Below are 14,845 nucleotides of genomic sequence, written 5' to 3' on the forward strand. Positions count from 1 at the left end.
GACAGTATATTTAAAAATCTTTCCGTAACTTTTTTATCTGCTGAAAACAGTAACAATTCCAAACAACAGTTGTAATGCACAACTGAAAGATTATCGTATCTTCATAATATGCAATAAAAAAATAATTTTAAAAATTTATTTTGTACTTAAATTTATTTTAAAAATAATATATAGATCAAATCTAAATATTTAAATATATTAATAAAAATAATATTTTTTATCGTATAAAAGTATTATGAGTATTCATTTGCACCGTTTAGGTTTTTTTATGTGAGAAGTACATACTCTTTCAATTTGTTCTACTAGAATTTTTTGAAAACAAAATTTTTGTGCCGTTTAAGTCAATGTTTGATTTTGTCAATTCCTTTCTTTAATCCTTTCTTTATTTCCTTCTTTATTTCTTTCCTTTAATTCGTCATGAGAGTTCTTTCATGGTAGCGGCTTGGGAAGATTCCTACGAACAGTTCATAACCTTAAAGGGATGTGTTAATTTCACTCCTCCGAAATTGTATTTCTATGTGAATCAAAAAATCAATCTTATCTGGTAGAAAGTAAGTTGAGATCTTGTTATTTTACGAATTGGAGAATTGTTAGTCTAACGAGTGCAGCTGGTGGATTGGCTTTAGCATGGAAGGAGGGCACAACGGTTGAGATTCTTACTGAAAAAGAGTTTTTCATAGCTGTCAAGGTAACTGATCATGTTTTGAACTATTCTTGGGGGATGATTGGGGTACATTTAAATAGTTTGGATGGGATTTGGTCTATCCAATACACAGAACTTTCTTCTTCTGTACAAGGTTTCTTTGGAAAAGTTATAATTATGGGTGATTTTAATGCTATAGTGAGCCTCAAGGAAAAGGAAGTAGGGGGGTTAAAATCAGCTTCATCTATTTCTGAATTTGTGAATTTTATTGATGGTGGTAGACTAAAGGACTTGGGTATGATTGGAAGAAGGTTCACCTGAACTAATAAGCGACGAGGGCAAGACCAAATCAGGGAGCAGCTTGACCGTGTACTTGCAAACGGTGAGTGAATGGATTATTTTCCATCAGCCTTGCTGTCTCGACTCGCAGCAAACGGTTCAGATCATGCGCCTATCCTTCCTGATACAAATTCGGTTATAGAAAAATCTAATCGGAGGTTTAAGTTTTAGGAGAGATGGTGTGGTTTAGAAGAAATTCAGATAATTATCACTGAAACTTGGAAGAAATGGGTGGACGGCTCAGCAATGTTTGTTTTGGCTAAAAATTGAAGCATTGTAGGCACCGTATTGTTCAATGGCAGCAAAAGAACAAATCTAATTCGAAGAAGGACATTAATGAACTCACATCTCAGCTTGAAATTCTCAAAGAGAAAGATATTACATGGGAAGAATAGGTTGAAGTCTTGAAAAATAAACTTGAGGATGCTTACTTTAGGGAAGAAAGCTATTGGAGGGAGAAATCTCGTGTAAAGTGGCTAAAAAAAGGGGGACAGAAATACAAGTTTCTTTCACCAATCATTCTAATTCAGACTCCAGAGAAATAAAATTTAAAAACTGAAAAAAAATGATGGTATGTATGCTACCATCAGTGAGAAAATTGCACAAGTATCTGAAACATACTTCAAAGATATCTTCACATCAATTGACCAAGCTAATTCGACACATGCATTCGAAGATTTTGAAACTAAAGTTTCAGCAACCATGAACAGAAAATTAACTAGATCAGTCAGTTTTACTTAGGTAAAACGTGCGGTCTTTAGTGTTCACCCCCAGGGCGCCCCTGGTGACGATGGATTTACGGCTAAATTCTTTCAATTCTATTGAAGTTTAGTAGGCGAGGATGTTTTTAAGGCTGTCTGCGATTTTTTTGTCAGTGGTAGACTACTAAAGAGTTTCAACCATACACAAATTTGTCTCATTCCTAAGATTCCTGATGCAAAGGATATGACACAGGTTAGACCCATCAGCCTTTCCTCAGTTGTGTATAAGATTATTTCTAAAGCACTAATCTATCAGCTACAGAAATTCATGACTTCGCTGATCAGCCATAATCAAAGTATCTTCATTAAGGGTAGATTGATTTCAAACAATGTCCTAGTCGCTCATGAATATATGCACTATTTAAAGACAAAGAAGAGGAGCCCATCGAGTGAAATAGCTGTTAAATTGGATATGAGTAAAGCCTATGATCGTGTTGAGCGGCATTTTCTTTGGTTCATTTTGGAGAAGTTGTGATTTGAATCTAGGTGGATTGGTTGGATACAGGAGGTGGTGATTACAGTTTCTTACTCTGTTGTTGTCGAAGGTCAACCTTTTGGTTTTTTTAAATCAAATAGAGGTATCTGTCAAGGAGACCCTCTATCTCTATACCTTTTTCTTTTTGTGCAGAAGGATTATCCTTTTTGTTAAATAAGGCAGAGCAAAACGGTCTCATTGAAGGTATTCAGATCAATCGAAGATGTCGTACTGTTAATCATTTATTGTTTGCAGATGACTCAATCTTTTTTGCTAAATAAGTAAATATTATTTTTATATTTTATTTCAACTAATAATTATCATATATGTTGTATTTTTTTAATTTATTATTTAAGAAAAGTATGTTTAATATTATTTTGAGAGTAGACATATTTAAAAGAATAGAAAAAACGAATTTTATTGATATTTTTTATTAAAATTAAACTTTTAAAAATATTTGTATTTTGCGGATATATCCGATATCCGATCCGATTCGATCCGCAAATTTGCGGAGCGAATAAGATCGGATCCAAGTTTAAAAAATGCGGATATAGGATCCGATCCGATCCGATAATTTTAGTGCGGATCGAATCAAAATTTTGGCCATATTCGATCCGATCCGATCCACGTTCATCCCTAGAAATTAGCCCCTCTGGATAAATGGAGACAGGGGTGGAAATTGAGATACATGTCGTGAAAATATATAAATTTTTTGCAAAAAAATTTACCTAAATGCCATGTATATTATTTTATTTTATTTTAATTTGTATATTAAAAATTTTGTATGTATATTAATTATGTTAAAATTATATTTGAATTATGTTTAATTTAATATATTTAGTTGAATTATATTAAATTTTATTATATTATATTTTTTTAAATTTAATATTCATAAATATATGCAAATATTCACTACTCCTGCAAGGAAAACAAACGAAGACTCTTGATGAAAATAAAATAGGAATAGAAGACATTTTACTAAATCGGTTGAGAGGACACTAGAAAAATTTCTGCCCCGTATAATTCTATTGTCATTTCTGTTTATATTTTTTTTTTGTCAAATGGATTAGACAATTCCTAATTCTAGTCATTACTCATATAATACACACTCATACAACACATTCACACACACTACATGAGTTTATTTAAGAGTTCATTTATTTTCTCATAAAACTTAAACCCAGATGCAACTTCTTATAACTTATAAGGAAGTAGATACTGCTACTAGTTTCAAACCTCAGCTGCTCCCTACTCATATTGTAATACTGATCAGGGAGACCTGCATTGGAGGCTTGGAGCTCGTGCCGCGAATATCTTATCCTAGCTCCATCTCCACATTTCTATCACGAGTTCTGTTTGATTTAAAAAAAGATTTGTAATCCATTTGTTGAAAAACACAATAAATTATTCAGGCTTTAAAATAAAAAAATAAAAAAGATCTTTTAATAATAAAATTAAAAAAATTATTTTTTCAAATAAATTATCCAAACTTTAAATTTCAAAATACGTTTTTTTTTTAGAATTTTAGCAAGTTCATGCACCTACCAGCAAACTTCACTAAACATCTTCATAAATATTAAATTGAGTAAGAAGAAAAGTTAAAAAGTTAATAAGAAACCATTATCTATATATTTTTGGAGAATATGATAATAGTTGCAATGTTGAAAAAGCTTATCTGTATATTTTTATGTACTCCTATAAAATTTGAGTTTCGTTTTCAGCCAAATTTTTTTATGGAGGATTTGGATGAAATTCGTCGCACGAACTCTAAAATTATAGTCCATTCTGAAAAATTAATGTCCGTTTAATTTTGTTTGGAAAATAATTTTTTTAATTTATAATAGAAAAAAAAAACAAAGTTAAGAAAATAACATAAGAGTCCATTTAGCTATTCATTCCAAAGTCAAACCATTTCAAATATACAAGATTCTTCATGTGTTATCAATCACTTCTATGATAATGTAACCTAAATTTCATACTAACAACTAATAATAATTAGAATTCCACTTTTAAGTTGTATAAGAGAAATATTGGACAAACTAGTGTTTTTGTAACAGTCTCGATAGTCTTAAAAGAAACTTTTCTGAAAAAATGACAACGATTACTTTGAACCAACATAAGAAGAACCAAAAACAAATAATAGAAGAAAAAAAAATGCAAGAAAATAGCACAAGTCAGCATCGAAAACAGCCAGAGGAGGAGGAGGAGAAAAGAAAGAATGACGGAAGGAAAAGAACACACAGAACATGGGAGAAGAAGCTAAGGAAATCAGACTTGGTTGAAAAGAACTTATTTACCTAGTACTATTGTTTATATTATTAAAACAATATGTAACCCACCAATCCTATAGTTAAGTACATTAATGTTGTAACGAAATTGGTGTACACATTCTAGGAATAAATACAGCTTTAGATAGTAGCATTTTACATCAAAGTGAAACAAAACATGGGCATAACTATACTAATCATGATCCACCAACGAAGAATTCATGAGCTTCACGATATCGTTCTAAAACAACATTATAGAGAGGGTGTATAGGTTCTAAAAGATTGGAGTAAGGGCCCAACACTGCCTTAGGTAGAGGTGGAGAATCTGGGTGCTTTGACCAGCTATACTGGCACAATGAAAGTCCACTCAAACAGTAACATGTGTGATAGTGGTCTCTGCGTTTACCTGGTTTGTCTCGAAGTCCACCATCTTGCTCCTTCGTTAAGGAAAGAATAAAATATTCAAGGGTCAAAAGCATGTAATAGAATGGAATATTATGATTCTGATATCCTAAAATAGGCAAAAGAAACCAGTGCAATTTTTTCTACGGATTTGAGCTAGTTGATTTTACGCAACTGATTCAACTGACATTTTGATTTTTGAGTGTCAAAGTTTGTAGCTAAAGAAATTTAAGTATCTATCCCTCACTCATTTGTATGTCTACCACAGATTAGGTATGCCAAGAAGTACATGAAATACCATGTTTAAAAGGAAAAAGGTACCTTACTGTTATATAACTTGAATCTTAGGGTGTCATGTATCATACAGCATAACTTTAAGGGTGATCAGACCCAACGATTTCGAAGTCTTGAATGCAGATATGAGATATGATATAACGCTAAATATCTAACTTTTCAAGGTATCACCGAGGCATATTCACTCTTAGGAGAATGATACAAAATACCAAGTGAAAACAGAAACAGCAAATAAGACGCGGACCTGTGCGCATAGAAGAATATATTGCTGCAAGGCAATGCTGTGAAACAGTGGATCCTTTGCTCTCCAGTCATTAATGAAGTTATAACCTATATTCTTAAAATCAGCTGAACAGGATTCACTCATGCCTGCGAGAATATCGGAAGAAACAGGTACTAAGAAGAAAATGAAATTTCATTATAGTAAGACTAAAACCATATACTTTAAAGTGAGCCAACCTTCATGCCAGAGATGGGATGCTGCATCACTGGAGGTTCCATGCAGACAGACTTTCTCCTCAGGTATGCTAGAAATATTTGAGACTTCGGCCATTTGTTTGTTAATAATAGAATATAATCTTTGTAATAGTGCAACAGCACCTCCCTGATTACTTTCAAATTTTAGTCCAACTATGTCACAGAAGACTGATGAAGTAAACAGAAAATTGCAATCACCTGCCAAAAGGAATAGCATCCGTCCACCAATTTGTTTGTTCTCCCCTGGAATCCACACTCCTTACCTTGCCGGAATACTGTCCATTCCTAATACAAAGCCATGGAATATTATACCATTTAAAGTATGGGCAAGTTCAGAAGTAACTCTTACATGCTAATAATTGAAAGTCAGAACGAAAGCAACAAATCTCTTACAACTAATCGAGGCAGATCCAAGCGATTAACCTCCCCAATCAAAATCATTGCAGCCAATCCACAAAAGGTGTACCTGATAAAGAAATAATCAATGTCTATAATGGCACATTACATTATTTGGAAAGTATATCACAAACAGAGTATGCCGAAACATACCCACCATGAGCCTCAGAACCTGGCTCACCAGCAATGCCACCCTCATAAGTTTGACAGCTGCAGAGAAACATCATAGACCATAGAAAATATATCAAGGAAATACACAGAATGAAATTATACAACTTTGTAGTTGACCATTGAACCAAACAAGAAGAAAACAATGCTTACAAATAATCACATTGTGGCTATTGGTGCTTTCAATAATTATAAGTGGCCAACCGGCTAACCTAAAGGCCCCAACTTAAGGCCACATAGTAAACTAATTATGGATCATAGAACAGACTGCATTAATTCCACTATGATTTCAACACTCACAAGTTGATCTCAAGGATAATCTATCAACAATCTAACCAATAAAAATGGAAAATAATAAATTTTATTCTACAAGCAAAAAACATACAGCCAGAATTAGCAACAGATTTCAAGTTACAGCTTCTTGAAACTAACCTTAGAATGTAGTCCCCAACATTCTGGGTCAGCTCTTCATCCAAAATGTTCAAAACACTTGCGACCTGAAACCAACAAGATTCTGTGTTATGAAATAGATGCCTAGCGATAAAAGTACCATAAAAAGTCTCCCTCCAACAATGAGGATAATAGAGTATAACAGTAATAAGATTAGTCTCCAAAAAAGTGCAATGTACGATTATATATACATACATCTATAGTTAAGCATATGTGGAACAGATAAAGAGATAACCAACTTACAGAAATGGCCGTGTAGCAAGCTCGAACATCAATTTCTCCTTCAACATGCATCCTGGATAAAGATTTGGGGATTAAACGACAATGGTGGACCAAATCATCTCTAAAAGCGTAGTGTGTAGTGCATAAGTTCTTATATATAAAACTCAAGCAATGATCACCAAATATAAGTAGAACCACAACCATCTAATTCCGTATCATTAATCTGAAAGATAAGCAAGGCAACATACCTGAATCCGCCATTTGGTTGTTTCATCCGCCGTAGAAACCCATACAGTTTATCTCTGAGATAATATATTCAAAGAATTGTACCAGTGAATTCCAGAAGTATGAAAACTATCATTACAACGTAACATCATGTATTGATTGACATAAACTGACACCTATTAATGGATGCTAAAGATTTATCACCACCCAAAGTAATAAGGGTATTGACAGCAGCATATGTTGTGGCAAGATGAGGCATCTGAGAAAGATTCAAGCATATGAATCATTATGTTATTTTAAAGTTTAAACAGTAAAAGAATACAAGGGAGAGATATAACAATAACTACAACAACCAACACCAGGGCTTGTTCTACTAGTCAGTAGACTACATGGACCCAATGCCATAGTATCCTATTATAAACTATATCTAAATTCAAACCATTAAATCTAAATCTACTTTATTGTTTCCATTTTTAGTTTCCCGTGTTCTCCCTCTAGCCAATAAGCAATATCCATATTCAACTTAACAGGTTGCAAGTTGCAACTCAAGAACTACAACTAAGAGAATTTTTCTTTTAACAACCTGGTCAGTTATTTATCTACTTATCTATTCATTTACATAGGAGTTGGCAGGAAGACACAATAAATTGCAGTTTAAGAGCAAGTGAAAGAGGAAAAGCTTAAAATTTGAACTCCATAAGACCATAGCTCAATGCTCAAGTAGAAAGGGGAAAAAACAGAAAACAGAAAAAAGAAAAGAGAGAACAGATTATTTTAGATTAGCCGCTTGCCTGGCCTGGTCCCCCAGCAAAACCACCATTCGGATCCTGTTGATACACAAAGAACAAGAAACTAAAGTAATGAGCAGGGCAGCCAAGAGACCAAGTCTAAATATAAAGAACACAAAAGACAGCCAGAACATATCTCCGCTGTAAAAAAGGGGCACGATAAGACTTAGCAACACACTAGGGCTCATTATCTCAACTTGACAGACATAAGCACAGCATCTCTCTTTCTTGTCTCTCTGTTTAGGGTTGTTTTCTTTAGGCATGAACACTTCTAAATAGTCACCATCTCCATGTTGGACAAGTGCCAGACACATTAGAGACAATTTCGTATACAATCTTCTACTTCTACTTTTTAATTCTTAGAACGAATTTGGACTGGTAAACTACAATATTTGTCTATAAACCTACTATTACTAATACTAACGTAACATCTAGAACCTTTTTTTGTTATTAATTTTCGAAAGAAAATATAAACGAATACTAGCTCCTATAAACATTGTTTATTTGTTTTACTTAAAAATGTACCTTAATATTGTATTATGACTGCGCTGTCTAATATCCAAATAATTTCAATGCACTACCAATGAAGAGCCAGGAAATTGCATATCCAAATGCTTCATAATCTCATTAGTTGCACAATTTTTTTATTTATTTGGCCAAAACAACTGATTGAATGAAAAATTCAAAACCTTGCAACGGTTGAGAAACTCGACAGTGTTGTCTTGGAGTTCATCGTCGATGGATTCTCCCAACAAAGCAATCGAGTGGATGATCCAGTAACAAAGAGGAGAATGATTACAGAAAACAGAGAATAATTAAGAGGATTAAGTGAGTGAGTGAATTAGTTACATGAGTGATTGGGCGTTGGGAGGGATCGTCGCGAAAAGCTGGTAAATCTGGAACACTTGCGACTCAACCATCCACTGGTCACGCTGGCTCACTGTTGGACTCGATGACGTCATTTCATCCATCTTCACACGCACGGGAACAGTTCGTCACAGGCTCGCAGCTCCAATGTTCTCAGATACTCCTGTTTTCACGTTATTTATTCAGAAAGATTGAGACATAGGGTGTAGTACGGTTAAATCAAAGGGAGGATAAATCTGGAACATTGCACTTTAGGACTAGGTAGCATAGTTATCAGAACCGGTAATTGACCTGGTCATACAACCAGGTCACCAGGATACTAATTCAACCGGTGGGTCATTGATTCAATCCGGTTGCCCCGGTCATAATTAAATAAAAATATAGAACTATAAAAATAAAATTAAAATTAAAAATTAAAATGCATATCTTCACAAACATATTAATAAAAATCAAGTATCAATTTTTAGACATAATTAATGATGCAAAAAGAGATAATAAATTAGTCACTAATACAAAATACTTTCTCAATTTAAATGAACAAGAGAAAACAAAAGATAACACAATCAGTTAATCAAATCCAATGAGTGATCACAAAGTTGACATCTATATCTTCATAGGACAAATTTGGAGATTGACCAACATTTTCCTCATTTTGATTTGCATCTATATCTTCCATAGCATTGTTTCTGATGGTGTTTGTGATGAAGACATTTTTAAACTTCTAACAAAAAAACCAAAAGATTTACCACAACAAAAGATTTAACTAAGTGATTATTTAATTAAGACAGCAATAGATTTAGAGATCAGTGATGATAATCAGCAACAATTCAACTGAGCGATGTTTTTCAGCAGCAAAAAAAAATTAACACAGTGATATATTCAGCAACAAATTCAAGTCACATCAACAAATTCAGCTCATTGATAATTTTCAATAAAAAATTCAACTATGATAATTTTCAGCAACAAAAACTTTACCTCCAAATATGATTTACAACAACAAAAAATTTAGCTAAATCATTATTTCAATAACACGGCAACAAATTCAACAACCAATGATTTAGCTAAGTGATTATTTAAACAAAACAGCAACAAATTCAAACTTTCAAAATTTAGTGATGATAATCAGCAACAAATTAAACTCGGTGATGTCCAGCAACAAATTAAATTGCTAAGTGATATATATTCAGCAACAAATTCCACTTACAACAACAAATTCATCTATAATAATTTCCAGCAACAAAATCTTTACCTCCAAATATGATTTACAGCAACAAATAAAATTTAACTAAGTCTTGGAACAGAGAACATAACAATTTGCCGTATTAAGCGAACCGGATCCTCTACAGTATGAAGTTGTTTCTGATCAGAAGCTTCGTATTTATTGAGTTATCTTTAACTAAATCATTATTTCAGCAACAAATTCAAGGTATAGTGATGATTTACAGCAATGAAATTGAAAAAGAAATAACAGGGCCGAAGGAAGCTCACCTCAGCACCTGCTCAGGGACAAAATGACAGCGAAGGAAGGAAGCTGACCAACTGAACTGACGGCCGAAGCAAGAAGATGACAACGACCACCACCTGAGGGACCAGATGCTGGTTCCGTCTGGTTCTTCCGCCGGGGAAGCGAGCGCAGGATGGTGGCGACTGAGCTTGAGACTGTGAGGACTGAGAACATAGAGCGCGACGAGTGGCTGAGTCCAAAACGGTGAGTGCCAGGCCGAGAGAGAAGTGAGACACCGGAGACGAGAGTGGCGTGAGACGGTGAGAGGCGAGAGAGCTTGAGGGAGAGAGTGGCAAGAAAGAAACCAGAGGAGAGAGATGTTGGGGCTTCAGGGGTGGGTAGGGTAGTGGCTCATTCAGATTAGGGCATTCTGGGTTGGGGCGAGGAAACGACGCCGTTTCTGTTTAAAGAAAAAACTATATAAACCGATAGGGTCACCAGCAATGTTTTAGAAACCGGACCAAACTGGTCGATTCGACCGAATTAACTAAAACCGGTCATTTAATCAATTCGGTTGATGTCTAAAATCATACTACAAAAAACCAGTTAAAAAACTGGTCAACCGACTAAATTGAAAACTACACCGAAAATCAGAGTAAATGGCAAAAAATTTCTATGATAGAAAGTAACATATCTCCTATCTAATTCATTATTATCGTGCATTTATATTATCTCACTAGTTTTTATTTTATTTTATATTATTATTATTTAAAAATTCTGATTTATTTTTAGACTAAAGAAATCACTCCAACTGTAACACCTTACCTTTCAGCACGTTATGATCGTACCAAAAGCAAGGCGTTACTGACCTGTTTTCCTTTTTTACTATTTAATATTGAGCCTTTAGATCGATAACGCGTTTCAATTTTAAGAAAATGCCGGAAAACTTTTGTTTCTGTTACTGAAAATCATATACCAAAGATCTCCAAGAAATATTAGTCACATAGTTATTAATAATAATAAATATCATACAAAATAATTCAAATAAAATTCAGTTACAACTCCTATCCCTCTGTATAAAATAAAGTCTTAAATAACAAGTGCGAGGAAATTCTATAAAAGCAACTCAACACATGAACTTAACTTAAATAAAACTCCTAATCTCCCGCGGCTTCAGACTGAGTCTCCGAACCTGTGTCACTGAAAGGGTGGAGGATTTTGGGGTGGGAAGAAACCACTAGTTCTCAGTAGGGAATAGGAATGCCATAAAAGTAATGAAATAAAATGCAAATAACTAACTTTACTCAATAAAACCATTTTGTTAAACCCTTGGAAATACTTTTTATTTTTACCTTATTACATTCTTTAAATTTCCGAACTTAAACTAATCCCAATCACAACCTTAGTTCCCAATCACAGAGAAACAACAGCAAAAGAAACAGATCAATAAACGAACAAATTGCAATAAGACAAACAAGTCAAGCAGCACAATCACAGAGAAAATATAACAAGCAAAACAAGATCAAATGCAAATGCGCAATCAATATGATGCATGTCTCTCCTAAGCAGGCCATGAGCTCATGCGTCGGTTGTCTACCCGCAACCCGACGTTACTCGGAGCAACCCCGAATATGGTTTCTTTAGTGTGCCAATTAGACACCTTGGCATCACGGTTACCCGTGTCAATTAGGCCTCATCATAATAATGTGTATCACAGTAAGAAACAGTGCTATCAATTAGGCGAACATTCCCGCATTAGCAATCTCAGGCTATCCGTTAGGCGGGCACTTTCGCATTAGCAGTTTGGCACAAATGCCCAATTAAACATACAATATGCTATCAGTTAGGCGGACACTTTCGCATTAGCACTCGGCACAAAGGCCCATTCAATATAATTCTTAACTTTTATTTCATTCCTTGTTCCTCATTTTTCTTTCTTCACTATATCTCTCAATATCATTGCCTTTAACTTTAACCTTTCTTAGGGGCAACTTACATTCCTTTTCATTTCCTAAGTTTGTCTAATCTAAAATCATGTTGGTAAGGTAACTCTAGAGATCTTAATCTTTAATTTAAGTTAGGTTTTACTGAATTTGGATTAGAATTGAATTTTATACAAGCTTTAAAATTCTGCTGTTGCATTTACAAAAAATTCGGAAAACGGACAGCAGCCATGTTTTCTATAAATTCCATAATAATTTCAATTCTAATCCGTTGCTTCTAAATTTTGGTGAGATTACAGTCAACATCCCTAAGTTTCAGAATCCACAAGTTTCAGGTTCATATCACTTCATTTGATTAATTAAATATCAATTGGAAGTGGAGCCCTGTTTTCATAAACCAGTTCAGAGTTTCCAGCAAACAACCGACCTTCCAAGTGACTTATCTAAGTCTACAAAATAGATATGAACATGAAACTTGTACTCACATAAAATAGACTGATAGATCTTTAAAATCCTTTTCAAATCAACTCAAAATTCTGTTTAAATTAAAAGTTATAGCGTCTGGAAGTTGGTACTGCAGAACCAATGAACCAGAAAAACCTGCAGCAACCACTAAACTTCAAAAAAACATATCTTCCAAACCACTTGAACAAATTCCCTGAAATTTTTATGGAATATTCAAGACACACTAAAGTTTTACAGAAAAATAATTTCATCTAAAAATTAGGTCTGGACTGCTCCAAAAAGGCATTCGTTCTGCTGCAAATTATGCAGATTTCTGCCGAAATTCTGCACAATGTATTTCCAACAATCTCACATACCAAATCCTATATTCAAACCTAGAATTCATCTAAAACCACATTTCTAACTTTCTTTTGACTAACCAAAGTTGCCCAAGAACTCTTAATTCAATATATCACAACCTAATCAAACAAACAGTTCAATAACCACCATCTGACATAAAAATTAGAACCAGAATTTCCAGCAATCTAGTCACAATCACGATCTTAACTCAAAATCGTTCTTAAAAACCAAAATCAGCATTACCAAGCGTCTTTAAAGTCATCATTCAAACATATTTCAAACGAAGTACAAAACATGCTTTTACAATTACAAACACCCGATACATATTCAGTAAATTTTCACACCAACATACACATTCTTTTAACAAAGATCTCAAACCACATAAAACCACCAAGAGACGCAATCAGTCACACATTTACTCTGTATCCAAAATCCATCATAGATCAAGCATTCATATATTTGCAATAATTCAGTAAACTTCTTAGGCATTCAAAGTTTAAAATATTTAATTTAATAAAATATCCCCTACCTCGATTAGCAGAACCCGCAGATATTAACCACGGTAGATCCGGTTACTTTAAATTCACAACAGCCCCGGGAATTTCCAACGGGACCGAGATAGAGGCAACAACACCAATTTTAATCCCGCTCACAGCAACCACAACTTCGACAGTTCCATCAAAATACAGCGATACTAAAATAAAAATATCAACTATTGAAGTTAAGATAAAAACATAGCAGAGAAACAGGGTGTTAAACAGAGCATGAATGGAAGCGTTACAGAGTTACGAACGGGGAATTCGGTGTCAGAACAAAGAGGAGGACGCAGCAGCTTGCCTTCTCGAATGACAAGCTTCAGCGGTGACAATTTCCAACAAATACAGTAAAAACAAGAACATCAGAAACACACAGAGGGTCGTTACAGAGCAGATAAGGTTCAGAGGTGGTGATTATGGTAGCTAGGCACAATTAACTCACCATGAACAACGACGGCGCTCAAGAATTCCGGCGGCAGGGACGCTAGGCAGAAACAGCAGAAGAACGACGCTCCCTCTCTTCGAGCTCCTCGTTCGTTTCTCTCTCTAGGTTTCTTCCACTGTGACGGTGGCACCAGGAACCTTTGTCACTTTCGTCTTCCCTCGGTGAACAGCGTCAACGGCGTGGAGTGGCGGCACGGTGCAACGGCAGCGGCGGAACGGACTTGATGGAAAGCAGAACGACGACGCTTTCTCTCTCCCAGCTCAGCAACGACGATGACGATTCCTTGTGGTGGTCGCGCTCCTCCCTTCGGCGACTGGCAGCGAGCTGGGCGCGGCGACGTGGTGCGGTGGCTAGCGCGGTCTCCCTCTTATGTTCCCCTCTCCTCTCGTTCTCTACTCTCTCGAATCTCACTCTCTTTTCCCCTTTTTCTTTTCTTCTGTTGTGTGAGGTTGCTTGTGTTGTGTGTATACAAGGAAAAGGTGCAGCGGTGGTGAGTGAATAGTGAGAAAGAGGTGAGTGTGGCTCACTGGAGTGTGTTTGGCAAACACGTTGGGGAGGAGAAAAGCCCGTTTGAACTTCTTGAAAGTTTCACTTTGATGTTTGGCAATTTTTATCTTTGTGAACGCAGAATTGATTCTGCCTCTGAACCCACGTTTAGGAGAAGCTCAAATTTGTAATTTCTGCGTTTCACGTTTTACGTTTCATGTTTAGAAGAAGCTAAAATATTTCTTTTTTACCAACCCTACCCTTCATTTTCTTCTATAAGAATGATACTAGTAACTATTATCTTCACAGTTATTCTTTGTAGTTCTTCCTACTTCTTCATAATTTTTTAGTTCCATTTTTTTTCATGAAAATCGTCCAGATTTATTTCAATCATTAACAAATTGAAATTTTTT

The 14,845-nt window shown here is 34.9% G+C and overlaps 1 protein-coding gene across 1 annotated transcript; it reads right to left on the reverse strand.

Moving 5' to 3' along the window:
• Positions 1–4,496: 4,496 nt before the first annotated feature.
• LOC107490784 (protein farnesyltransferase subunit beta) lies at positions 4,497–14,403 on the reverse strand. Its single transcript, XM_052261977.1, is given in 13 exon segments — positions 4,497–4,922; positions 5,426–5,550; positions 5,641–5,785; positions 5,857–5,943; positions 6,052–6,124; positions 6,208–6,264; positions 6,655–6,719; positions 6,916–6,967; positions 7,143–7,196; positions 7,296–7,378; positions 7,911–7,946; positions 8,597–8,937; positions 13,944–14,403. Coding segments are annotated over 12 exon segments (1,299 nt in total). The 5' UTR covers positions 8,879–8,937; positions 13,944–14,403; the 3' UTR covers positions 4,497–4,682.
• Between the last annotated feature and the right edge of the window lie 442 nt (positions 14,404–14,845).

Source organism: Arachis duranensis, chromosome 5, assembly GCF_000817695.3.
Source record: "Arachis duranensis cultivar V14167 chromosome 5, aradu.V14167.gnm2.J7QH, whole genome shotgun sequence".
Taxonomy (NCBI): Eukaryota; Viridiplantae; Streptophyta; class Magnoliopsida; order Fabales; family Fabaceae; genus Arachis; species Arachis duranensis.